The 27932-nt window shown below is 37.1% G+C and overlaps 2 protein-coding genes across 6 annotated transcripts in view; one reads left to right on the top strand and one right to left on the bottom strand.

Annotated features, from left to right (window-relative positions):
- LOC113496585 (syndecan) overlaps nucleotides 1–27932 on the top strand; it is a 355446-nt gene that overhangs the window by 185341 nt on the left and 142173 nt on the right. The gene's annotated exons all lie outside the window — the stretch shown is intronic.
- The window catches only part of LOC113496580 (lipase 3-like), an 80257-nt gene that overhangs the window by 44156 nt on the left and 8169 nt on the right, over nucleotides 1–27932 (bottom strand). For 2 of the 4 annotated variants that reach the window (XM_026875846.1, XM_026875845.1), the window contains exon 2: nucleotides 15957–16008. In XM_026875846.1, coding sequence (XP_026731647.1) covers nucleotides 15957–16008 — 52 coding nt within the window. Of the gene's footprint in view, nucleotides 1–15956; nucleotides 16009–20500; nucleotides 21027–24114; nucleotides 27366–27932 lie in introns of those variants that run through there. The other 2 variants (XM_026875844.1, XM_026875847.1) reach the window with 2 other exon arrangements.

The raw sequence follows: 27932 nt of genomic DNA, 5'->3' as shown, positions 1-27932 counted from the left end.
CGAAATTCTTTGTTTAGGTACACTTTGCAAAGAGGAGGGATGAATAAAACTAAGTATTTTCATAATCACTGCTATTTCTCGCATGTCGGTCTTATGTGCGGAAAATAGAAGAAAAAGTTAAAGGTGGGCTTCCATGAAACGCAAGTATTGTGTTTACTTACCTTACTGATAATTCTGTGAAGAACCCGAAAAACTCGATTTAACATTCATGTATTCGTGCATTGCTCGCTCGAAGCTTTTCGACAAAAAACGTCACTAATCCAACACGCGATGGTTAATAAACAAACGTGGAAAAAAGCTGGCAGTCTGTTAATTATGAACTCATAGTACTCCTTGACCCAGTAAAAGGAAATTTATTAATTTACGTAACTCTGTCCATGTGGTCGTTGTCCAACAATCTCGTTTCCTTAAGTTAATCACAATATAAATGACTCACAATGGCGAAGGTCGTCGGCCCGACGTTGAAGCGAAGCCGCGGCAAATTGATGCTTCTTTAAGGAAGTTCCAAGAACCGCAACAAGTTACAAAAAAGGCCCTGCCGACCACTGCCAGAATCACGATTTTAATCGCGCTAAAGTGTAATGGGATACGCGCATATTCTTTTATGTTTTTTATTATCTTTTTTACGACAGTCGTAGGTAAATATTTAGATCTTCACATGACTCAAAACATGGTCTAAGCTCAAAGCAATCAACATGAATGACATCACAAAGTCAATGTTTACTTACACCGTGTTTTATAAATGTGAATGTACTAAAAGTACCCAATATTGACCTTTACTTAGCGTAAATAAAATATAGGACCGTCTACCCCATGGAATGTGTTAGGGGACACCTAATACAAACAACTGAATAATTAAACGTCTAACTACCAATCATGTATACGAATAAATAATAAGGTGATTCCAAAAATTGCTCCTTTAATGTGGCTTGTTTAAGTGCGTCATTTTCTAGACAATTTATTATGAGCCACCTCACCCAGCGGATCATATTTTACACTCATAAATTTTTACAGTACCGTAGTAATTACTCGGCGCTCGGCGTAGATGCTCTAATTGATTTGTGATCCTATTAGCTCATCGTCCGCCTATAAATCCCATTATGGATTATAAAGCACGGGAATATAAAAGTTTGTTGGGCCTAAATCAACTGAGGCTTCCGTCAGATGGAGACCAGAAGAAAAATAAATGATAAATCATGAAGCATTTTAAAAGACCAATTTAGATTTAAATAGAACACAATGCCAGATGTGCTACTTGGCCTATGCTGGTGAGTACCTAAAAATAATGTAAGTAGTCATAAAACTAAGAATACCTTCACGTAGGGTTTTATAGCTTATCGATTGACACGTTTGTTGTAAAAGCTAGAGGACTTTTATTTTAAGTAATTGAAATATGAGACACGAAATAAAAACAGATGTTACAACATAATCGTAATAATGTAAGAAGCGAGAAGTGGACAATGTAATAACAAAATCACTTAGCACATAATTCACGTTTTTTTCTGTTACTTTGCAAAAGTGTTATTTTAATGGCGGAGTAAGAGGATGTTACATCGCGGTCCAGTGACCTGACAAAATCTAGCCACGAGCTAACATTCGTTTTTATTACTTCATGCTTGCTTGCATCAAGATATTCTATCTCTTCAATGTCAAGCTTCATTTGGCGAATAATTATAGCCGTCATTTATTAAATTGCGATTTGATTGTTACATTAGAGGTGCAGCATTTTCGTTAATGAATCAGACTCTTGTGATCAAATTAAAATGTAGGACAACGATATCTCACAGCTTCTAGATACAATACATAGCAAGAATACTTTGGCAAGAATGATGTCATGCAAAATATTATACGGTTCTCATGTCGCATTACTGATGAAGATTTGAGTATGGTTATTTAAATGAAATTCTATCAATGGAATTCAAGCAAATATTTTACAAGATTTGCCAACCGGTCGACAGTATAAAGTTGAAGAAAATAATAAAAATATTTTACAAAATTAGAAAGCAACCGTAACTTATGATATGGTATATACTTATATATTTCCCAAATCAGATGAAATAATTTTGATTCACTATTAAATAAAGAAACATGAGTCCACCAACCAGTTTCAAATAAAACCTTGATTTCGACGTAAACTAGAACAGAACTCATTTTAATACAGTATGTAAGTACCCACAAAAAGCCGAGAATGCCGCTCAAATATACACAAACTATGTAAGCGATGTGAATATAGTAAATGATCAATACGACATAATTAAAGCGGTAATTATTCCATTGAAATGCAGTACAACACAAACGCATTCAAGGACGACGGCAGCGGCGATACGAAAGCGCAATGCGCAACAATTGTACCCACACGGTCAAACTTAATGGCTGTTCAATGAGTCTAGATAGACTGTCTATAAAACAGATTGGTCACACCAAGTAATTGCGTGGGTCAAGGCGATCTGTGATATATATTTTGTGGTTGTGACTCAGGAACGCTGACATTCCTCCGTAATCAGTCGATTTACGTTAGCATGGAAACAAAACTGTTTTCTTATATCCTTTTAGAATGGTAAATGCGGCCCCATTTATTCCTTGGTTCTCCTAACTGTTATCTTTGAAAGCTGTTTAAATTGTGAGGAATTTTACGTTGGTGTCGATGAATAATTTAGCTTAAAATCTAAAATTACTAACGTGTTTAGCGTTAGTGTTAACGATACTTTAAATCAAGTTTTAAGTAGAATAGTGTTCTGTGGATAAAAGGCGAACTAATGGGTTTAACGAGTAGGCAGAAGAGGGACAAGCATTAACACTCAGATATGTAAAATCTGTTTCAGTGGCTGAGAGGAAGTTATATCAATGGCTTCCGTATCGCTGGAATATAAATCGCGCATTTCAGTAGGTACATTGAAATAGTGTTTAAAACCGTTCGTTCCGCCGGAGTATTTCGTAAACACTAAATTTGGAACAATTCCAAGTATTTAACCTGTTCTCCAATGTTCCGCTTGCCATTTGTACGGATGCATTCAAAACGATCTTTTGAGTAATATCTGCAATGTGACCTATTGCAGTCTAAGGAATTCGTTAGAATGGGACATTGTTGTTGTACATTAAACTGTATAATTTGAGATCTAAATTCCAAGCGAAGTAAATGTAATATCGGACCACTTAGCTTTGTTATTTGAAACGTAGTTACTGGTAGATTTAAAAATGATTTGAATATAATACGATCCTTGACGATTTGCAGTTCAGTCATGATTTTATGATTCTTGATGTTCATCATGAATATAAACAGCTATTGATTCATGATTCATCGAATTGGGATCTGGCTTTGTTTTCTATAGAATCATCGTAGCACTCACAAATTAGGTTTTTACAATAAGACGCTTAAGAAGTTGGATTATAAAAACATGGAAAATATTTTATCAAACGATATTATGAAAACTATATGATTGATGTGATAATTTACTCTCAGAAAGACTGTTTTGACAGTAACTCCAAAAGTATCTCCAATTGCTTAACAGTCTTGTCTATATTAAAATAACTGCAATTATATTTCAAGTACTGCTACTTTCATCATTTATCTGTCAACCGTCAAATACTTATCCTTATATCTGATCATAATCTGGTTTGTAATGGCAGTCAGTAATGTCATTATTCATTCAGGTGGACGCTAAGTGGGTCTCCACGCCCTTGTCGCTCCACTCTCAGTATTGAATGTCATTGTTTATTCGATTTACCTATTGTGTTTCAATCAGCAATTTGTTACCGAGATTATCGGATGTTGGAGGATAGTTTTTACCTGTTTCTCTTGGACTGCGATGGATTGTCAAAATAAGGCCAGTCATCGCGGGGTCAAGGCACCCGTCTTAACGTTACTTTAGTGCAACATACAAAGTGAGCCTGACGCTAACAGCTTCCTTCATTTCTTCAGCCAAGTCACGTTCCGTTCTACCTTGTATTTGGAAATAAAGATAACACAAATTTCAAACCATAAAGATTAAGACGAAATCAACATTATAGTTTACTTTTACATTTCTTTATCTGTATTCCTCTCTCTGAGAAGATTAAATTTTAAAATTTTGTCGATAATTTTCAGTTTAAATAAATTGTTTTACCTTAAGCCGATACAGCTTATTTAAAACGAAAGCTTTCAAGGATATCAGGTATCTGTTATAGGGCTTCCTGCTACCCACAACACGAACTCTGTTTACTTGTCTCGTTGAGAGCATTTAATAGGTTTTTGGTTACTGTATTCCAGAGGCCCGAGTAGAAGTTATTCCGTGGAAACTTAATATTCCAAGCTATTTTAATCGCCGTTGACTTGTTATGGAGTGTTGACTCGAGTATCTATATAAAATGAATGCGAATTGTAATTTGATGGCTGTTCGTAAGCACGGTGACTCTCGCCTTCAGTTCTTCCGTTCATTCAATTCTTTTAGTGATCATTTTACTGCCTATTCATTTGTCAGCTGCAAATACTTGGTATTCGTTTATACTGATTTACCAAAATTAATGTTTGTACTGTTTTTAAAGGCCTCGAAACTATTTTAGCTCTGCAAAAGTGTTTTTCATCAAATTATATAATACACTTTTTATCACCACCGTCTGGCTTTTTCCTGTTTCCAATGACTCGTAGGTACATGTAGTTCTGATCAATGACGTACGCAAGCTGCGCGTAAGGTATGTATGAATCATAACCCCTTTTTATTCCTTTTATCGTGAGCTGGGAATTCCCACGAGTTTATAGCTTCAGGCTTCGATTTCAAGTTCGTAGTAAAGCTTATTTAATGACCGCAACAGTTTGTTTTTATTTAGATTTGTGGAATAGAATGAAAAAAATATGGCGCAGCAATTTTGCGGATTGCGGTCGTCATCCGTAGCTTTTAAGTTATTCGATGAAATGAAGCACGAACATGCGCTAATCCTTTCTAAAACCCGAAGTGGTTTTTGACTGGAATGTGAGTGAGTGCAAGTTGTGTTACTTTGTTCGAGGCATTAGCGAATCGTAAAAAGGCCTTCATTAAATCATCGCGGGTGGTCAGTGTTGAGGTAAGTCAGGTCGATTGTCGAAGGAACACGGTTTTGCAGTAAAATGGGCGAAGCTTTGGCGCGACGCCAGCGTTGCATCGAAACGATGTGACTTTACAGTACGCGACTAATTAAAAGACCGCTATAATCGCACATGTGGATACTCGCTTCACACTTCTGATAGATTGTATTGTTTCTTTGTAATATTAAATGACTCATGTATAGACAGCTCTTGAGTAAATTCTGTGAGAAAGTACTACAATATGCATGCATGAGTTCCAGTTAAGTATCTATTGTTGGGTAATATTTTTCAAGAGGTTATTTTGACGCCAGCTTGTGTAAATCAAGCTAAAATGTGGTTATGACGAACTCGCCGCAATCAAGAACGCCGAATATAGTATTGTTGCACATACCGTATTTGAATGTTTGCCTTTTCTTTAACCCTAGAAAGATAGTCTGCGTAAAATTGACGCATGCATTCTTGAAATATTGCTCTCTCTTTCTAAATAGCGCGAATCCGTCGCTGTGCGTTTAGGACATCTCAGTCGCCGCTTGGAGCTCCCGTGAGGCGTGCTTGTCAATGCGGTAAGTGTCACTGATTTTGAACTATAACGACCGCGTGAGTCAAAATGACGCATGATTATCTTTTACGTGACTTTTAAGATTTAACTCATACGATAATTATATTGTTATTTCATGTTCTACTTACGTGATAACTTATTATATATATATTTTCTTGTTATAGATATCGTGACTAATATATAATAAAATGGGTAGTTCTTTAGACGATGAGCATATCCTCTCTGCTCTTCTGCAAAGCGATGACGAGCTTGTTGGTGAGGATTCTGACAGTGAAATATCAGATCACGTAAGTGAAGATGACGTCCAGAGCGATACAGAAGAAGCGTTTATAGATGAGGTACATGAAGTGCAGCCAACGTCAAGCGGTAGTGAAATATTAGACGAACAAAATGTTATTGAACAACCAGGTTCTTCATTGGCTTCTAACAAAATCTTGACCTTGCCACAGAGGACTATTAGAGGTAAGAATAAACATTGTTGGTCAACTTCAAAGTCCACGAGGCGTAGCCGAGTCTCTGCACTGAACATTGTCAGATCTCAAAGAGGTCCGACGCGTATGTGCCGCAATATATATGACCCACTTTTATGCTTCAAACTATTTTTTACTGATGAGATAATTTCGGAAATTGTAAAATGGACAAATGCTGAGATATCATTGAAACGTCGGGAATCTATGACAGGTGCTACATTTCGTGACACGAATGAAGATGAAATCTATGCTTTCTTTGGTATTCTGGTAATGACAGCAGTGAGAAAAGATAACCACATGTCCACAGATGACCTCTTTGATCGATCTTTGTCAATGGTGTACGTCTCTGTAATGAGTCGTGATCGTTTTGATTTTTTGATACGATGTCTTAGAATGGATGACAAAAGTATACGGCCCACACTTCGAGAAAACGATGTATTTACTCCTGTTAGAAAAATATGGGATCTCTTTATCCATCAGTGCATACAAAATTACACTCCAGGGGCTCATTTGACCATAGATGAACAGTTACTTGGTTTTAGAGGACGGTGTCCGTTTAGGATGTATATCCCAAACAAGCCAAGTAAGTATGGAATAAAAATCCTCATGATGTGTGACAGTGGTACAAAGTATATGATAAATGGAATGCCTTATTTGGGAAGAGGAACACAGACCAACGGAGTACCACTCGGTGAATACTACGTGAAGGAGTTATCAAAGCCTGTGCACGGTAGTTGTCGTAATATTACGTGTGACAATTGGTTCACCTCAATCCCTTTGGCAAAAAACTTACTACAAGAACCGTATAAGTTAACCATTGTGGGAACCGTGCGATCAAACAAACGCGAGATACCGGAAGTACTGAAAAACAGTCGCTCCAGGCCAGTGGGAACATCGATGTTTTGTTTTGACGGACCCCTTACTCTCGTCTCATATAAACCGAAGCCAGCTAAGATGGTATACTTATTATCATCTTGTGATGAGGATGCTTCTATCAACGAAAGTACCGGTAAACCGCAAATGGTTATGTATTATAATCAAACTAAAGGCGGAGTGGACACGCTAGACCAAATGTGTTCTGTGATGACCTGCAGTAGGAAGACGAATAGGTGGCCTATGGCATTATTGTACGGAATGATAAACATTGCCTGCATAAATTCTTTTATTATATACAGCCATAATGTCAGTAGCAAGGGAGAAAAGGTTCAAAGTCGCAAAAAATTTATGAGAAACCTTTACATGAGCCTGACGTCATCGTTTATGCGTAAGCGTTTAGAAGCTCCTACTTTGAAGAGATATTTGCGCGATAATATCTCTAATATTTTGCCAAATGAAGTGCCTGGTACATCAGATGACAGTACTGAAGAGCCAGTAACGAAAAAACGTACTTACTGTACTTACTGCCCCTCTAAAATAAGGCGAAAGGCAAATGCATCGTGCAAAAAATGCAAAAAAGTTATTTGTCGAGAGCATAATATTGATATGTGCCAAAGTTGTTTCTGACTGACTAATAAGTATAATTTGTTTCTATTATGTATAAGTTAAGCTAATTACTTATTTTATAATACAACATGACTGTTTTTAAAGTACAAAATAAGTTTATTTTTGTAAAAGAGAGAATGTTTAAAAGTTTTGTTACTTTATAGAAGAAATTTTGAGTTTTTGTTTTTTTTTAATAAATAAATAAACATAAATAAATAGTTTGTTGAATTTATTATTAGTATGTAAGTGTAAATATAATAAAACTTAATATCTATTCAAATTAATAAATAAACCTCGATATACAGACCGATAAAACACATGCGTCAATTTTACGCATGATTATCTTTAACGTACGTCACAATATGATTATCTTTCTAGGGTTAAAGAGAAATCACCATCCTGTGGATGCAATTTAGTGCTAGAGTTATAAGAACAATAATTAAGTTTATAGAATGCGGATGAGAATACAAAATAATTGACTCTACAATCAATTGGAGCAAATAAAAAGACACCATGAGACCTCATCGTACTCTTACAATAAGCGTTAACTCCTACATCAAGTAGAGAGTTTATTTTTAACTTTAAAGACAACAGAGTTGAGACAAACAATATGAATATAGATTTGCTTAAGGAAAATTATCCGAGAAAGACTTTGCCAACTGAAGATTAACATGTTTACATGGTATGATGGTTACGACACTCGCTGGCCATTGTTTACGCTGACCAATTAATTCATTCAGCTCCATTGGAAAATTTTACTGTTAATAAAGGCGCACAGCGGTCGACCAAAATAAAAACATTAAACTGTGTCGGTATGTAACTAATTACACAAGTGGCGCTCTAACACAAGGTTGCATAACACTTCTCAGAAACAAAAACAGAGAGTATCAACTCGATAAATCGGAAAAATTACATTTAAACTTCAGGGACTAACAAAGAAGAAGAAATTGTAACTATTAATAGAATTGGCATAATAGGATTTTTATTTCCATAATAATTCTTCTTGAGAAACAGAATGCGGATGATGAATTAAACATGTCGGCATCAAGCAAACATTTAATACTTATTACAGCAACATGCTATTTATCTAATGTGTGTACAAGTAATGTGATAATCCAGTGGAATTTTTTAACAATTATTTATGATTAAATCATAAAGTGAAGGCAAGGTCGATGCCATAATTGTGTAATTAAGGGATTATAAGTAAATAGTCTCAAGTTCTATTGGGGTCAATATCTAAGATTGGAGGATCCGACTCAGATGCGATGCGTGGCTAATTGTGGTGTGGTATGAGTGGATTACATTAATGATAAATTTAGATCAGGATATAAATAGGTGTCTTGATGAGTGGTTAATCAGTGGCTGGTCTCGCGTGGGTGTCGCGACCTTCAATTAAAAGAATCAGTGTGCTGAAATTACACCGGTCTGTGCTGGATCGTGTTAGATTGTATTGAGTGTCGCGTCACTAGCAGATTGATGGGGCGCCAATGTACTCATCGCTAGAATATATTGGCGCACAATTGAGAACAAGTTCACAATAAAGTTTGCGTTCAAATTAGTACAATGCGAAAAACAATGATCAGAAGTTTACCATACTTAGCACCTATGTTATCATTATTTGCTAACTTTTTGTGTCAGTAGGTGAATTAGATATAAAGATAGAGAACGTGAGTATAATACAAATAGAACATTGAGCACAAACGAAACATTTTAAAACAAAGCGCGTGATGTGAACAAAGTTTTGAAAGAAAGTAATGGAGGTGCATGAAACGCAGCCGTTAAGAGTGCAATGAACTTTTTGCGGTGTTGCGCACCAAATACATCGGCCGATGATATAACCAGTCCAAGGGCATGCTTTAAAACCTGTCACATTGTTTTTAATTATAACCGGACGGCGCCGGTATATACGATGACATCTAGACACTTGGTAGCGACGACTGAGAACCTAACCTTATTCATGAGATCATCTTGTTGTAAACGCTCCATCAACAGGTCTTTCCGAACATTTGTATTGATTAACCTTTAATACATAAGTATTATTTGTTATCGTCATATCAAATTTATCTCTGGAATGAATTAAACATGAATCCGGCTATGAGCGTCTTAAACGTAAAACTTTTTATCAATGTAAGATTAACAAAACAAAATACAAAAACAAGTCAATGGCAAAGGTAGACAAACAAGTTTAACATAACGCGTAAACAATTTGAACAGACGAGTTTTAATTTAATTGTATTAGTGACATCATCTCTATTATAAAACGTTGTTTGTACACATGTGTTCTGGCTCGTACCAAAACAACAGACTGATAAACGTAGACAATAGTAACGATAGCAATAGATACCGGTGTGTTTACAATTGGTATTGTACAAATATGTGCACTAGACTAGCTGTATTTGGATTTTAATAGAGCGTTTGAGTGCATGTGGGTGCACTGAGGTAAACTCGACGTGTACTAAATAGTCGACGTACCACGGCTGATCCGAACAATTGGGACCATACTGGTATTATAAAATTAATTATTAATGTAGTAATCATAGTTCAAATTTAATTGTTGCTAGGAGACGACACTTAACACAGAAACTAGAAACTAAATCAGGTCACCAATGCCGATTTGATTATTATGTTATAGTGTTTTATTTATGACATGTTCGTTATTGTAATACGAACATAGTAAATATGTTAAGTTTAAATTGACTGACACAATGTGGCATTGTTAGCGATAGCAGAATGTGTGCACAAGGATCTAATGGGTGTCATTGGTATAAAGTAATGAAATATGATAACGTTATTAATAAGATCATATCGAAGTAGTATGCTGTAAGCACCGATCGTATAAATTGGATGAAAATGGTCATTACCATAACGTTTGCTTGTGGGTGTAACTAATTTATCAATATGCATCAAGTTGCAAAACAGGTTTTCGATTCCACAGAGCATTCGTAAAAGTAGTCGGGCTGACGTGATTCTCCACACATGGTGCATACTCTTTCAATTTTCACCTCACCTTACTTTGCCTACATTTACTCAAACATTAAACTTTTCTAAAGACTAGAAGATGTTAATATTGAAGTGTTTAAATTCATAACATTAACTATGTTCAAAACGTTGAATGGATGTAACACATCACGTGGTTTTGTAAATAATTATGACTACGGATAGCGAAATGTATGTTCTTGATTTAAACAATGAACATTATTATTATATTTGTACAACAGTACCTGAAACAATGGTGTCTCCGTGGTTTCGAACTAAATTTACTCGTGTAATAAGGGCCTACAAATTACTGTGGAATTTAATTTTGCAAATAGTTTGGAATAATTCGCAGTTGTTAAAAGCCATGTGTTTAAATATTTTTGATCTTGCTGCGTTCTTTCTGTGGAATACGTTTGGGCGTATATTTTAACAGTTGGCAACGTCGTTGTATAAGACTTAGTCATTGTATCTGTGTGACATAAGTGTAGAACGTATTTTATAAAGTAACAATAACTTCAGTTGGTTTTCCTGTTTTATTGGAGAGAAATTTATATTTTTATGGTGTGTAATGTAGGACGTTGGAACGAAGGACGTTGTTATTGAAGTCTGGGTTTGCTTTCTTATTTACGATAACGTTCCTATTTGTCGGTAATAATGCTCTCGATATATATTATGTCTAAGGTCAAGTCTATCTGTCCACTAACAACCATCAGACGCACCAATCCTTGACCTGCCTTTTTCAACCCAGACGCTCTTATCAATTTCCTTATGGAATTAATAAACTTTATAAAGAAAGCAATAAATAAATTGATGTAAACACATATTGACGTAGCTACTTTATCACGGCGATAAGTTAAAACAAACAAGTGAAAAGTCTTTAGCGGTCAAATACGTATTTAATCATGACTGGTTGGTTGACCCTTAGAGGTGATGTCACTGCAACACTCATCCCGCGCGTTTGTGTCGAAGAATAATAAACATCATATTTATAAATAAAGGTAACATCAAAGATGATTAATAATGAAGTGGAAAAATATATGGAATATGTGCAAACTATTGTTGTCTAGGAAGTTTTGCCAAGTACCTCCATCAAATGTAAACAAAGATATTCACCACGCGGTAAACGTTTTGTTGAAGAATATACGAGATAAATAAAAAACAGCTTATCGAAATCCACGGAAATCGGCAATACAAATAAACTATTTATACCCAGATAAAACATTATTCAGCAATCAAAATGCAAAAGATAACAAATAGCAGATGCTAGTAAGTATTAAACGAAAACATGTTTACCACATTTTTTGCAATTTGTTTAGGTGTTATCAACTTACGAGTAAGATTGTGGTAATCTTAGATTTACAGTAAATTTGTAGATTTCCACATTTTTTCCATTGCTTTGATAACATGATAAATCTATAAAAAATAAATAATAGATAAGCTAAATGCAGATACACAAACAAGGTTAACTTGAATATTGCGTTAGTCCAAAATGTTTTTCTTAGGAAAGTAAATTACTTTAATAGTTATGCAGTTATGAAATTAAGACGTTATTTTAAAAATTCAGAAACCATTCCGTGTGCCCATTTTGTAGGTGAAGCAATATTTCGAGCATCTAAAAATGGCGACCCTGACCAGGTGAATGAAAAATTTAGGGTTCTGAGTTCAGATTGATCGCACCGTTATGGACGCGACAACGACTTCATTAAATGGGAGCAGGTTTATTTTCCAAGAAAACTTTTCTAGCATTTCCTGGTTTCGTGATGCGATTCCGATCTGGCGCGTGCTCTCGCAGAGCCGCTCTTAGTTGCAAATTACTCCAACGCTCGTTTACGTTATTGGCGGCACGCGACCAAATCGTGTGACCTCCTGACGTCTCCGGGTCTTTATCCAGTTGGTGGGCGTACACGAATTGGCCGCATAATCAAGGGAGCACGTGTCTCCACTCCAGCAGCGCGCCGAGCCGGCTTTCCTTCCGTGTCTATTCTCGGCCGGCCGAGTCCCGTCGGGTCACGTTTAGCTCATGCAAATCACGTATACAATAAGGGAATTAGCTTACAGCGATGCATGGAGCTAATAAAAACTTCTGCACGCACCGTTCAACAAATAACCACCGTCCTCATAATACTTGCAAATGACATCTTGAAACACGACAAAAGTAACGGGCCATGAGATGGTACTTCACAACACACCGCTCGTGACATCAATCATCAAAGAGAAACTAAACAATATATATAAAAGTAGAATAAATGTAAACGCTTGACTAGAATCAAAGAAATTTATGTTTGAACAGATGTGTGAAACCAGGTCAGTGGTGTAAGCTATGGCTGCTACACATCAATACGACGGTACGCATAAACATATCTACCCGGGTGACGTAACGTTAGGCGTAGATATTACGAAAACAAGCGAGAACCAGTGTACCACAGACTCCAAAATTATATACGATCTGCAGGTGTACATTCATCGTGCGCCATGTAAGATGGCGTTCTTCAAGGTGGACCGGTTTAAATACTGGTCCCGCCGCGTTTGCTTGATGCTTGAGATGATAATATACTACTGTGTAAATTAAAATTTATGCAAATAAATTGTTTGCTCAGTTGAGATTTCTGTAAATAAATAATGTTTTGTTGGTGGGACAGTAAACTGAGGACGATAGACTCTACAGATTTTATTGTAAATAGTGCAAAAATTAATTTGAAAATACATCGGAGGTAGAAGATATAACTTTATCGGATATATAATGCATAGAGTTGATAACTGATTATAAAAGATAAATACAACATTTGAGTCCACTTAATCTTGTAAAATTGTGATAATACGCAACGTGTGTTGAAAATAATGAATTTTAAGATAAAAAGGGTTAAGCCGTGCTAAATTTAGATACTCTATAATAAGTGTTCATGTTGGTGATCAAATTAAATGGAGCGGTTAGTACGCTTAAATTATTTAGTTAACACTATTGATTGGGACGGATATAACGACATATAAGGAGCTAGGAGAACTGCACGAGCGTGTTGTGGTGAGTGATAAAAATACTATGATGCGATGGTAGTGAGCATTAGGGCTGGATTGGGGTCAATCGCTTGAGGCCATCTGCGTCGGCTAATTATAGACGATGTGAGACGCGTCCAATAGTGCACGACGATGAATCTCAATTGCGATAGCAGATGTACTTGATGGCAGAAGAGAAATCTGTTGCAAATTTACGCCCACCACAACCACGAGTGCAATGAATAAAAGAAGAGACTCATGTTAAGTGCAATGTGAAAGGAGACCGATAAAATTAATTGTTGTTCTACAGCAACGATACAGGTACGCTCCAGGCCTAAAGAATAAGGAATATACACAGGTTTGATGCATGAGTCCACCAACCACTCATGCATAAGCATAAAACGCCGTAAAGTCAGTCTCAAGGCATAACACGCTTCAGGACAGAACGGGACGCGTTTCCTGGCCATTAAAAAAGGGAAGTCATTAGAGATTCAAATGGTGACTCCGATCTAATAACGGTGTTATGCAGCTCAACCATTGCTATTATAAACACGGATAAACTCTCGGGAGATTGCATCTTTACGCAACTTCTGCGTGAAACGGAATCGTAATGGCTACGATCCAACATGTAACGTGAAAAATTACGATAATGTCGAAATTTCCTCATCAACGTGGTCTAGTGGTGTTATCAACATTACGTCGCACTCGACGCGATATCGGTCAGTACAATTGACCGATATTCTCGGCACTTTTCGTTCAAGGAGAGCTAGAATTTGCATCGAATATTTGTGTGGCTTCGGTAATAAATTAAATGAAGACGCGGATATTTATTGAACGTTCGCATTAATCGCAATACAAACCCGTCAACCTAAATAATAGAATTAGATTTCGTGGGGTCATTGACTTGTATGTTTTTGTCTGACGGCCGGTATCAGTCAGTGGTTATGCTTTAATTTTTGTTCGGTACCAATGATATGAAAGTTATCACACGCATGCGGCGGTAGCGAGTCACGCGCGGTGTTTAAATTAATGCGGTTCTATACATTCTATGGGCATAAAAGGGCCGCGGCGTCCTCAAAGCCAGTTATAAAATGTTCCACGAATTACTAGGATTGAGCACATGCGGAACCCGGCGTCCGACTGACACGCCATCCAATGGAGGTCTTGGATTGCAGCGCGACATCGAGTAAAAAGTAATGATCTCTAGGCGATGAAATACCGCCTACAGATAGATTAAATACTCAGATAGGAATGATAATGCGACGGAACGTAACATGTCAATTGTTTTTTAACTGTGTGTGGCTAGAGCCCGCATTATACCTTAGTGTATTGAACTTGAAACCATAGTAGTACGCTAATGCAAGTTAAGCATTGGATTATAGTAAGTAGCTTTGAAAATATGATTGATTTGGAGCCACCAAAAATAATAAGCATTTAATTTTAGAACAATTATATATCGCCTAGAAGTTTAAAGAAATCCTATTAAAACAGTCGAGAGCCTTATTTCCTATTTCGAATTATACAATTGCAAGAAGATGTAGAGTTAAAAGCTTAATGCAAAACAATAACAAGAATTATGCATTATTAGGATAAATATAAAATTTACTTTAAAATTGTTGGAACTCATTGGATTATATCGGATTACGAATACAGCTGTATACTATCTCAACATTAAGCCAAAGTCTCAGATATATTATTTTTTATCAGAGCTTATGAAAATGCATTATTTTTATGTTTCACGTCATTTTCTTTAGTAAAGTTAGTTAGTGCTTTAAAATATAGCTTCGTCTCTTAGTAAATAACTGTAGCTTTTTTTCCTTCGCTCATATATATTCAACTTATTATTTTTATGGGAAACCCATTCGATATTTAACCACAATGAGTTATTTTTATTGTTTTCCTTTTACTTTTCTTTCTTATCCAACATCAGCTCCGTAGGTTTTTACATAATAGGGAAATATAATATGAAACTATTAGTTTCTTCAATTTTAACCTTTTACGATGGGCTTGCCTTCTTTGATTGAAATAATCTTAGCTAAAATGGTTGTCTCAATAAACTTTTTAAATTCGCTTATTCAGTATTCGCTTATTTAGTAAAATGATTAAAAAAATGATCGACTATAATATTTTATCAAGTGCCTTAAATATTGATTATTAAAGAATTCAATTATACAATTCATTTGATTTTACGTTTCCACTTACTTTTGAATACGTTAATGTGGTAATCAATACAATGATTTCCTTATGCAAGTCATAAAGAATAATGAAGGAAACGGTCGATAGCTAAACGATGGTTCATAACTAGCAGTATTTAACTAATCTGCCGCGTTTTGTGGTTTTTTTATTGCATTATGTAGTTTTGTAATTATGGCTTCAGCGGTCATTCAGTGCGTATTGCCTAATGAAAGTAACAGGATTATTATTATTGTTAATTACTCACCATAGCTTGCTCGATCTTGTTGTCGATGGCCACCGCGCTTGTGCCCGATGCGCTGTAACAAAAAAAAACATCTAATTAGTTTGTTGTCGATAGTAAATGAGCTGCGTAGAATTGTAATAAAGAAAACACTTCAAAAAGTGTGTCATAAATTGTTTACATTATTTAAATAATATCATGTCAGTATAAAATGAAGAATGTCTTAATAAACACTTTGCAGTAGACAGTACACGTGACGTTTGGTTGTAATCTGTGGAAATAAAATATGCGTAATTATCAATGATTTTTAAAGTTTTCGGGATGCGGAATTCCATGCTATAATAGCGTTTGAATAATGCATAATTCATTTATGCATGATTGCGCTCCGTCCTGGCAAATACAAGAATTTGCGCGTAAAACTTGATCGCTTACATTTCCCATATAATTGCAAGTTTCCGTAAAATTATCAATTCGTTATGCGCACGCCTTTGTCTCTACATAAACGAAATTAGCACGGAGATTTATCGTTTACGTAAACGACAAGTTGATTATATTATCGGTGCGTTGGAATGCGAACATAAATCGTTATATTGTAACGCTTTCACGTTTTAAAACGCCACAACAAAACATTGTGCGTACGTCAGTTTACTATTACCGCGGACGTTTGCAAGCATTGGTGCAATGGAAAGGTGGCGCAAGGGCACGATCGTATTCAAAGATAATGCACATACAATATGTAATTATTACTGTAATAAATAAGTACGGACCGGTAATTTTGAGAAAAGCTTCCGTCGGTTGCACTGCGGATGATTACGTTAACACCGTGCGCTGTGGATAAATATTGCAAAAGCGTTGACCCGCCTGCTGAACTGATCGGTATTTGTAACAACAATAGGGAACAATGGAGGACTCAATTCTGGTGTGGCCTATACCCTATTTCCTCGATTGTGGTTACACGCTCATGTGTGTGTATTCAGCAGCGCATTACTACCCGGTTGTTAACAACAAGAAAAGACATTATGTGTCTGCCGGGCTGTAAGAAAAAATATGTCTTCATTTGCCAGATAAGAACACTTGACCTAGAAACCCCTATTGATCTGTTCAGACAGCGCGCCGGCGAACGATATTCGAGAAAGGAAGTTAATTTAAAAAGTAGTAACGTTAAAAAAGTCAGTCAACCATCATTGAGGTCTAGAACCTCTCACGTAGGTAACTGTAAAGGTGAAGTTACAGTTTTCGCAGAGTTTCGTGATGACTGAGCAATCACTAGATGTTGGTGGAGCGGAGTGTGAGCAAACAATGGTGCACAAATGCAGCAACGTGTCACGAGCGTAGCACGCGGGCCGGCGCCACGTGCAGCGCGAGAATGACGACACACTCTACTTAGCAACTGGAGAGATACCATTACTAGGCACGATTGCCGGACTTACCCATTATGATCCAATCTCGCTGGTGTAATCGTCCGGTAGCTAGTATGTAGCACGACGTACGACTGCGTACTTGACTTTCTCCGACGGATTCCGTGTCGCGTCAACGAGGTGAACAACACACCGCTAAAGTTGAAGCCATTCGACCGTTGAGGACTGCGTCGCGGATCGATTTCGACCGGTTCGCCACCGTGTTCTCCGATATAAAACAACGGCCGTGGACCACATGACCACCACCGCAACAATGGATCGCTGGGCCATTAACGTCTACCACTTTGTTGACTGTGTCGAGCCACCGAAGTCAGCACTGTTGAAGATGTGACCTATGTACGTACCTAAATTTTCAATCTAACTAAATCGGAAGCGACCAGAGGAGTGATTATGTTATTTATTTATTCACATGTTGAATACGTGCTTTCTCTAGTTCCAAGTTGAAAAAACAAGTTTATTATTCCGTGATTATTACGCAAGATTGGCAGTTGACAAAATCGCAAACCACCCACAGGCATAGGTCTGTGCATGAAAAAGTTGAAACATAAGCTGACGAAACATGAGACGCGGAGAAAGTATTTAGTGAAGGTGACGACATTTCACCGACAACACCACAACTAAACGTGATAATTATATATTTAAACATATCACATCAGTGCTTTTAATTAGCTACCGATACTGACAGAAAAGTCTACAAGAAGCGAATGTATAACGAATTTTGAGCAAATATCGTAGCACTTATTTTTCTTACGTAACTTAATATTTTTGAAGAAAATCAAATAAGTGCTCGTAGTTGCAATTCAGTTTTCAGTTTTGTATCATTAAAATCCTTGTCCCAGAATGCGAAAGAAATTATGTAGTTTTACACAAGAATTGTTCGAAATAGAAACAAAACCTGCTTGTTTCATATCATTCCAAATATTTGCGTAAGAAAAGAAACGCTACACCGTAATAACACTAACTCCAGTGTTGAAATAAAGTTTAAATGAAAATGCGTTTAAAAAAGATGTTAAGTAAATAGATGCTGCAAACAAAGCGATAAACGTTTTGTCACCACGCACGTGCGTGTTTGCGTAGATCACACTCGACTCTACTGCACTTTAAACATCTCGGACAAAGACTCAAGAGGTATTCGAGGCTTTCATGAGAGAACAAAAGAACCTTTGAGATTTTTGTCGTAAAGCGCATAAACAATATCTCTTATGTATGTTATGATCACGACCAAAAATAACGTCAGCCTTATATGTTGTTGGTTCGGTTTAGTGAATTACAATAAAACTGGTTTGATGGAAATCTTTTGTAAAGAAACGCAAGATTCGGATTCGGCGAGTGGGAGAAGCGAATCACTAACATGAAAAGGAATTCGTTTAAATGAATTTACATCAGTTGTCGACAGCCGCAGGAGGAAAATATGCACATTTTCAATTATTCATGATTATTTTCAGTGCGTTGTTACCTGAGCAGATACAATAATTATTCCCTATTTTTCAAAATAGCTGGTGGGACGTAATGTTATTATTGAGGGAAAAGCTTGCGAAGAAAGAGAGGCACATGCCGTCTATCACGTATTCACACAAGTTAATTGGCAGTCATCAAAGAAAACATCGTTACGATAACAATTCCAAAATAAGTATATCATTATATTACGATGAATCATGATGTATCAAACAATTGCGTTGTGCACTTTAACAACAATGCCGACTAGAAAACAAAGGTCACTGAAGAAATTATGCGAGCTGCATGAAAATTCAATGTGTTAGTCATGAACACTTAACGTACATTGTTTGTCCACTACCGGCATTCATCAGATACACTCAATTAGTTTAAACTGTTGACAATTTGAATTGACTCCATTGATTCGAATTGCTTGGCTAACATTTGCGTTTATTAAGTGATCATCGTTATTCAGGAAAGCTGCGTGGTCAATTTACACATGGATATGTGCCGCACGAGCATGTTGTGTTTGTGGGATTATCACAATTATCAGCGGGCAGCGCGCTGCAATGGGTCGCGTATTGTTATCGTGTATTGAGCTGAGTGTAAACGCGCAAGGTCATTGAAGGGAAATCGTTGGGTGTTCGTGTCGACATGGCTGGCGCCAGCGGCCCAGGCGTTACATCTAGCGGCCGTGTTTCATAACACACTCGCAGCTCCTTTCAATTAGCGCAAAGAAATGACTAGCTGTACGAATTCAATTGAGCGAATTGTTAACTCTATGGACGAGGCTTTATGATTGTAGCTGATTGTGGAGGAAGTAAAGTATAAACGTTTTGCGAAATACAGTGTTTCGAGGGCTTGCCATAAAGTTGAATCACGTGAAATAACAAAACCAAAGTTAAATTCACGTGTCGCTCGTATAGAACAATGGCTGCTAGGAGGTGCACACTAAAACCAATTGGACACAAAGGGCATTAGTGGGACACTGGGGGCATAATGTGCTGGTAGTCAGTGTTTGTCACGCGAAACGGTCACGCAACGGTGCTTTCCCTAGGATTTCATAAAACACAGCCAATGTTATGAATGACTTCATTATGAACGGTATTCGAGCCCTGACCTAGCGATATAATAAATTAATCTATAAAAATAATCCACATAGTTCATAAAGTACTGTTGTTGCTATCCGACTGTATTAAAAACTATTAAATGCAGTTAACGCGTGGTTGGTTATGGCCGTGAAAACATATTAGTCATCGAAAGATCCTGGTGGTAACTAAAAATACAATGTGAATGAATGAGTTTAGAACACGAAGGTTCAACGTCTTACGTCTAGGTGTCACCGGTGTAGTAGCTGGTTCAACGGACAAAATTCAACAGACGCAAGGTTGATATTTGCAATAAAGCGGACCTAGACCTTTAGAATAATATAGAGTTTAGTGCAACGGATCGATATAACAGCCAGGCGATAGAGACACTTATGTTCAATAGGCGGCGCTGACGTCAGGCACAACGGTTTGTCTGGCTGCAGCCGGCCACGTTGCCGTGGAACCTTCACCGACTTACTGGCTCGGTAATTAGCCGAGCTGTGTGAAAACCTTCACACCACCGTCACTTGGACAACCGGCAGCAAGCGACAGCTCCGCAATGCGTCAGCTTATAATATATCAACAGAATGCAGACGAATTTACTTGAGGCTTTAAAAACTGTACTTACACGGGATAGAAGTAGTCTATATACTTCACGACCACCTCCCTGAGCAGATCTTGCTTGTTCATGATGGACGTATAGCTTCCACTTATAAGTTTTGTTTGCATGGTTTCCACTTTGTCTATCGATTTTAATATACGGGACCCTCGAGTTCCCGGCGGCGGGGTCAACGGAGCCGTCTTTGTTGTTTTGTGCGTTGGAAAACGTTGTGCGTGCTGAGGTAGCAATGGTAAAAAAAATGTTTGTGACGGCGCGCGAGCAACCGGATCGACGCGTTGCGGCAAACTGGGACCGGGCCGGTCGCAGCGAAGCGGGCGGTGGGGGAGGGGATCGGAGCAAGTGGCGCGCGCACGACTCTACCTACTACGGGCTACGATGGCGCCTCGAAACACCAAGGCAACGCTTTTGCGACACACCCGTTGTACCTCAAAAACGAGAATAAATCTAACAGTCGCCGCACCTCGCACTTAATGCTAAAGCTCATTCAATTTAATCTATCGCGTAGGTTCAAGGCTAACCAGATTTGGTCAGTGTTTTTAGTTTTTGTTTGAAATAAAAATAGCACAAAGAAAATGACCAGAGTCGTTATATTTTTACTTTTTAAAGCAGTTTCATATAAGATTTGTTTTGTTAATTTTATTTAATTTAAATTGTGAGCGGCATGAGAGCAGCCTGATGCAACCTACGATCTAGTCGTGGAAGGAGAGTCGGTACAAAAACTGGACTTGTTATGAACGCATGAGCCAGTCGGAAAACGAGACGTCTCAAGCAGACATTATCACTGAGACGGCTAGACAAGTGTCATCAAACAATTGCCACAGTTATTACTATGGCACTTCCGTGTATTGTTCTAGAGAGTACAAGCTTTGTGCAATATAAGGACTAGGAAATGCTGCAACACCAAAATCTGTCTCATAAAAAACATGTATTTCAGAACCAAGGCAAATAGAACAATTAATAAAAAAGGAGGTTAATGAGTTTTTTTGGTCTTTTAAAGTTGCTCTTTTAGGTTTTTACAAGTATTAACAGTGAAACCACTGAATTGTTCCCACAACAAACGGCTGGCAATAAATTTGATGCATCACAATGGGATACAGACAAGTTTCCAATCGGCAGAATGCTAATTTGCATGAACCGAGAAACATAACAACCTGTAAGTACGACAAGTGGCTTGGCGAGGCTTCAAGGTGGATTGTTGTTATATATTCTAACAATAAATTCATCTTCCCAACATAAATCCAGCGGTCTCAAATATTGCAAGATTTATTTAAACGTGATTCATGTTACAAAATTCATAAATTATGAAACAATCATGTGTTAGACTATTTTCGTAACTGTTCGTATCGCTCTAGCTGGTTGGAACATTAGTATTCTAATGTACATTATTTGTTTGAATGTACTTATTACAAAGTAGTTCTGATGACATACGATATCATTATTATTATTATCACGAGAGGAATTAATTAGTATTAACTATATGACATCTGACATATGCATGATATCCATTAACCTTGGCGGCTGCATTAATTGTACTTAATTAGAAAAAAATACGTGTGACATTACCGTATAAATATTTATTGTTGTCCCATACTGTGACCGCATGGTTTTATCTTCACAAAGCATAGGGAATTGTAAATAGTATTGATTTTAAGCGCGTTTATGTATGCATCATTAAATTTAATAGAGAAGTCGAATGCGAAGTAATGTTTGCTATGATGATTTTATTTTTAATGCAATTTATTTAAGTCACATTTTAGGAAAATCCTTAACGTGACGGTGTACACAAAGTCCAGTACTGGAAGCTGTAGAAGGCAAGCAGTATTCACAAAGACTTAAATTATAAACATTTATGGTACTCTACGGTATAAAAACCCAATCTCTAAAAATATAATGTAAACACAACACCCGGATGCTTTAAATAAAGATGTAACCAATCAATCACAATTGAAGATCGAACGAAAAGATACTGATAAAGATTTATTTCTAAGTAGATGATAAAGTGTTACTTTATCGCATGTGTATTTAATCCCTGATATATATTGTATCAAAATGCAGAGCATGCGTATATAGAGACGGAAAATCATCAACAATGACTTGCTTACGAAGCAAGTGTTTACTGGCAACAAAACAGTTGCAAGACAGCTTTAAACGAAACATAGGGATGATCTGCGACGTAATGACAGAACAGTATCATTTTGATTGGAAGACGGTTACAAAACTGTTTTACTAATGTTTTGTTGCTAGTGGACGCTGGCTCTAATATTCTACAGTCAATTCACTCGCAATAATGAATATTATAATTTATCATCTTAGTCATCTACATGGCCATTAGATCCGCATCTGTGGACAATGCCAGCATCGACCGATTTGTAGGATGACAGAACTAAAGATTACTGCATACTAGTAACAAAGACATGATATTGTTCATGTAGAGTTTTTCTTACAATTTTTTAGTTCTCTCTAATAGCGTTTGCATCATCATGATCATAAATAACATTCAGGCAACTATTTCAATTTTATTTTCTGATGAGTTTATTGTACTGTCATCCCATATAAATGTATTCGAGTAAAGCGAAGTAAAAAACTTAATCAACAGCGAAGACCAACCATCTTTGTAACGTAAGATAGATAATAGCATTAACGAGAACTGTTCCTCGTATTCCAGTATTCAGTTTCCAATGAAAACTTCATTAAGGTCTGTTATTAATAATTAATCAAATTAATGCGATTGTGACGTTAAGTAATAGCTTTCGAAAGCTTTCTTAGTCATAATAAAGTGGAAAGAAATTCTCTTAAGTGACAAGTTCCTGATTTCGCTCTTTATTGCCTTAACTGGATACTGGGACGTACAAATTGGAATTTCCGTTAGTTTCAAATTAATAGATAGAGCTTCGTTCAAGTTGTAACCAGAAAAATTACACAGATTCACACGAACGCTCTTAAGAAATCTGAAAGTCTAACCAACAAGTGGAATAATTGCGCATTACTTTAGATTGAGTCTAAACAGCTTACTTAGCATCAGATATCATAGCGCACAAAATAGACTATTAATCACTTAAATTTAATTCTTTACAGATAGGAGGTGGACAAAGTGGATTATTACGGCATTATCAGTAGAAGTATTCATTATTTATTAAGAAATCACGCAAGATTGTAATCAATAGATTTTTTATATATAGAAATATTAATTACATTAAGTACAATTTGATTACAGTGAGGGATTGTATCTATGAGCTGATAGTTCCAAGGCCGTATCGATTATAGTTTGTGGCGAATGCGGTAAGTGTGGGAGACCTTCGCTTATTGTCAGAAAACACTCCGTAAACAATTAATTTTTTTTGAAACACCAATTTAATTCAAGGTGATATGAGGACGATATTATTTATATGATCAAAACATACTTTTGTAACTCGCAGTTGATACTGATCGAGTGGTATAGAAGATTACAAAACATATCAAATAACGACAGGTGTGATAAGATATGTAAAGATAAAATAGACAAACAGCTTTTATGAAAAGATGAGCAGGCATTACATAAGTTGTACGCGCTAATAAAGTGCGGTAATCTTAACCATTAATGACAGAAACAAAGTGAATCAATAACAGAATTGATAACTTACGAGCACCACGTGTTTCTACGAGCGAATGGCGATCGGGGTTGTTCGGTAGTCGTCGATTTCGGTTGCGAGTCTATCAACAAATTAAGCTTGAAGCCGGCTATAGACTTGCGTCGCTTGGCGGCGAGAGCCCGGGAAGCGAGATCGGAGTCATGCACCTGTTCAGGTGGAGAGGCGGCATGTGAGCATGTCCTCATATGCGCCTGCGCGGTGGCCACCTGCAGCAATTTGGTAGAGAGACTCCGGCGACCCAGAGCCTCGCATGTCGCGCACCGCCCGTCCTCCATGAAGGTCTTCGTACGTCCGACACTGCCACAGCGTGGACACTGAGTGCGTATTGTTTCCAGCGGACGTGCTGGCTTAACTGATGTCATCCGACGGACGAGCGTTACAAGCGCGACCGTTCGCGTTCGCCGCACGAAAAATTCAAGACTCTTTACGAACGGGCGCCGGAATCGATCTATACTCGAATGAAATAGGTTTAATGCGATAATAAGAACGCGATAAGGTGTACACGCGAATAAGTGTAATGACCTAGACGGTGTGGCATAGCACGGCTTCGGTGCGGCCTCGGCGGGCGGCCGTGCGCGGGCGGCTCGGCGCATGCGACTGCGGTCACCACTACAAAGCACCCCCGCCGCCGGGCGTAATCCGAACGTTAACGAAGATATCGATATTTGCGGTGAATAATACCACGATATGCGAACATCGTATGATTTACATGCGTCTAAACAGTCACTCCTAGGTGTCATTCCGACATTCCTCTGGACATGGTCCAGGTGATCAGTATAAATAATTAGGGGTCATAGGATGATCTTTCCTATAAATCGTGCAGAACGCCCATAACTGTTGTCTAAATATAAGTCAGGTGCGGAAATTTGCGGTTGGAATAATTCAAACTGCGTAGGTTATAAACAAGCTGCCTACTCTAACGGCGGATAGTTAGATTAGAACAATTTATTCGACCTGGGCGATCTAAACATAGTTCTTGCCTTAATTAAGGCATAGCAATGAGTATCATGCCAGCCACATAATAGCATGTGAATGACGTAGAATTGTATTCGCATTTTTCAAGTCCCGTCACGCATTAGCTAAGGGGGTAAAGTTCGTCAAACGTCGATGTCAGGCCAAAAACTACTGCCAATAGTTTCATGTGGTTGGATTAATTATTATCTAATATATTACAGCATCTAAAACTGATTGTCCGCAAATAGAATCGCTTAATCCCCACGACTTATTACCTACTTGCATTTGACAAAACCACGCAATTCGTAATTTAGCGCAAGGTTGTGTTCTAGCTCTGGAGACGATATTTCTGAACACTGTCCCGCTTTAAAATTGCTGTAACGAATTAATCATAAGATTCTTTTGTCGGTGCTATTTATTAAGTATGTGCGACTTCTTCCAATTTGCTATTTTGACATTGGTTTATTTGTATTGGATAATATTGCCAGCAAGTTTCTCGTATTATGCTAAGGATATGCTGTTTCCATCTTGCTAGATAAAGTTTTATTTCCGCTAAATATGCACAAGATGTTTCCAGCCATAAAATGGAGTATTTATGATAACATTGATTACTATCCATGTAAACACGTGTTCCGATTAGGTAATAAACAGTGCGGTTTACTGTGCTTTGATGCAGTGAAGAGTAGGAAAGTCCTTGAGGCGCATAAATAAGGAAGCTATCGATTTTAAATTTGGTGCGAGTATTGATTAGGTATTTTAATTTGCCAAGACGTCAAAGGGCGTGACATTGGTGCCAAGTGTTCGACACATTTTGAAATGCATCACTGTGAACAGATTTAAATATTGGCTGTCACACCTTCCCGACACGCGTATAACTTTATGTCCCGTCGAGCAGTCTCAACGTGCATGTAAACAAGTCATTACTGCCTTGTAAATACATAGCAATCTGAGTGATTGATGTTTTAATGTGAGTGTGGTGCTAAGTAAATATTTTACAAATAAACAACATTTGTCTAGACTCTACGTTTGTGTTACACTTGAGGAATGTGAAATATATTGATATTACCGACGGTAGTCTCGACAGGCCGATAAACGGGAAACTTTGTACAGATAGCCACGTCAAGGAAAAGGAAACTGGCTTCATTTTATCCCGGCTGGATAGGATTTCCCTAGAGATAAAGGTCGAACTATTCTATGTCTAGATAGAAGTATATAATAAGGATTTTTGTACACCAACTAGCTTCTAGGTTTATTGCTAAAAGGTCTATAAAAAGGTACGTTGACAGAGTCATATTGTTTTATAGCCCATTATATGACCATAACAAGGGAATTGGAAGAGTCCACGCGAAGGTACTCGTGAGCAGAATTACGTTATAAAACACATTATTTCCTCCGCAAGTCATTAAGAACAGGTCACTAATGACAATGACATCGCATGATGTATGTAGACAACTAAATTGTAGTGCAATTAAAAGAGAAACAGTAGATGGATACAAAGTGCGAATGACGCAGGCGTGGATTACTCGAATGTACGCAAGTGTGCTTATAAAAAGCATCTCGCAATTACAAAGTTTAAAGGTGGAGAGCAAAGTCCATAGTTATCAGATATATCCGTAATGTGTGAAAATTGAAGCCAATTGAATGTGTTTCTTTATTTAATTATTTGCGCCGTGTAAGATTGCCGAATGCAACATACTTTACGGGCACTGATCAAAGACAGGCATTTAACTTATACACTACCTTCAGTATTGATAAATCCAAGATCTAGAGTAAGATGAGCAATATGTTAATTTAATATTATCCATCTGGCAATAGTGTTTACATAAACACGTGTGGGGAACGATTCTGGTAATTGTTTACACGTCTGTAAATGTAAGACCTCTACAAACCGGCTACATTTGACAGTTGAGGTTCAAGTTAATTAGAAAGAATCGGTTTTGATACTGGTACTATACTGATATTATAACTGTTGGCTATTAAATTACCTCAAATTAGAGAAAATCGACACTTTACTTTTTCCTTTAATTAAAATGGGAGGTTACACGTGATACCACGTGCAAATTTCGTCGATATACTTATAGACTGACTTAACTGCTTTTATACCAAAAATATTCCAGGATGGCGATATGGTTTCGGTTTTAGTAACTCAAAACGTGGGTAAGTTATATGATGAAAACATATCAGTTCAGCAATTTTTGCAATAATGTAATACTTCATTATTAAGTAATCACGGTCACGATAAAAAAAAACCACTAGGTATTTTAATTTTTTGCTATTTATAAGTAAGGTCTACCACGACTCACCTTGAAATTAAAATTAAAATTTTATAATATGTGTTGAAAATAGTAACATAACGGCTTCTTGTATATTTATTTATAAATAAATTATGGAAATAAGCGTAACGTTTATTCTTATTACATGTCGGTTTCAATAAGGCATTAATTACCCCTTTGTTATAAAGGAAACATTATTTTTTCATGACGTAATTCACAAGTAATATTATAAATGATAATAAAAAGCTAAACACCTGTGTGTTGACTATATTAGTTAGGAAGAATGTGGTTTCTCCGCAATCGTTTATCATTTATAACATTCAGATGTGGTAAGACCTAAGAAATACACTTCATTACATGTTTTTTTACACGTTAATGATGCTCGACTCTTAGTATTTATTATCACGATAGTTTACCAATATATATGTTATTATTTTAAGCATAGCTGAAATATCCTATTTATGGTTCGACCTCCGAGATACATTTATAAGAACATTGTATTAGAAGAACAAGCTGTGTTAGCATTGTGCTTCTAAAATTCGAAGCTGAATATTCTGTGCGGGGTTTGTGGTTGTTCAACAC

This window comes from Trichoplusia ni, chromosome 8 (assembly GCF_003590095.1).
Source record: "Trichoplusia ni isolate ovarian cell line Hi5 chromosome 8, tn1, whole genome shotgun sequence".
NCBI classification, from domain to species: Eukaryota; Metazoa; Arthropoda; class Insecta; order Lepidoptera; family Noctuidae; genus Trichoplusia; species Trichoplusia ni.
This window is presented reverse-complemented; position numbering and strand designations above follow the sequence as displayed.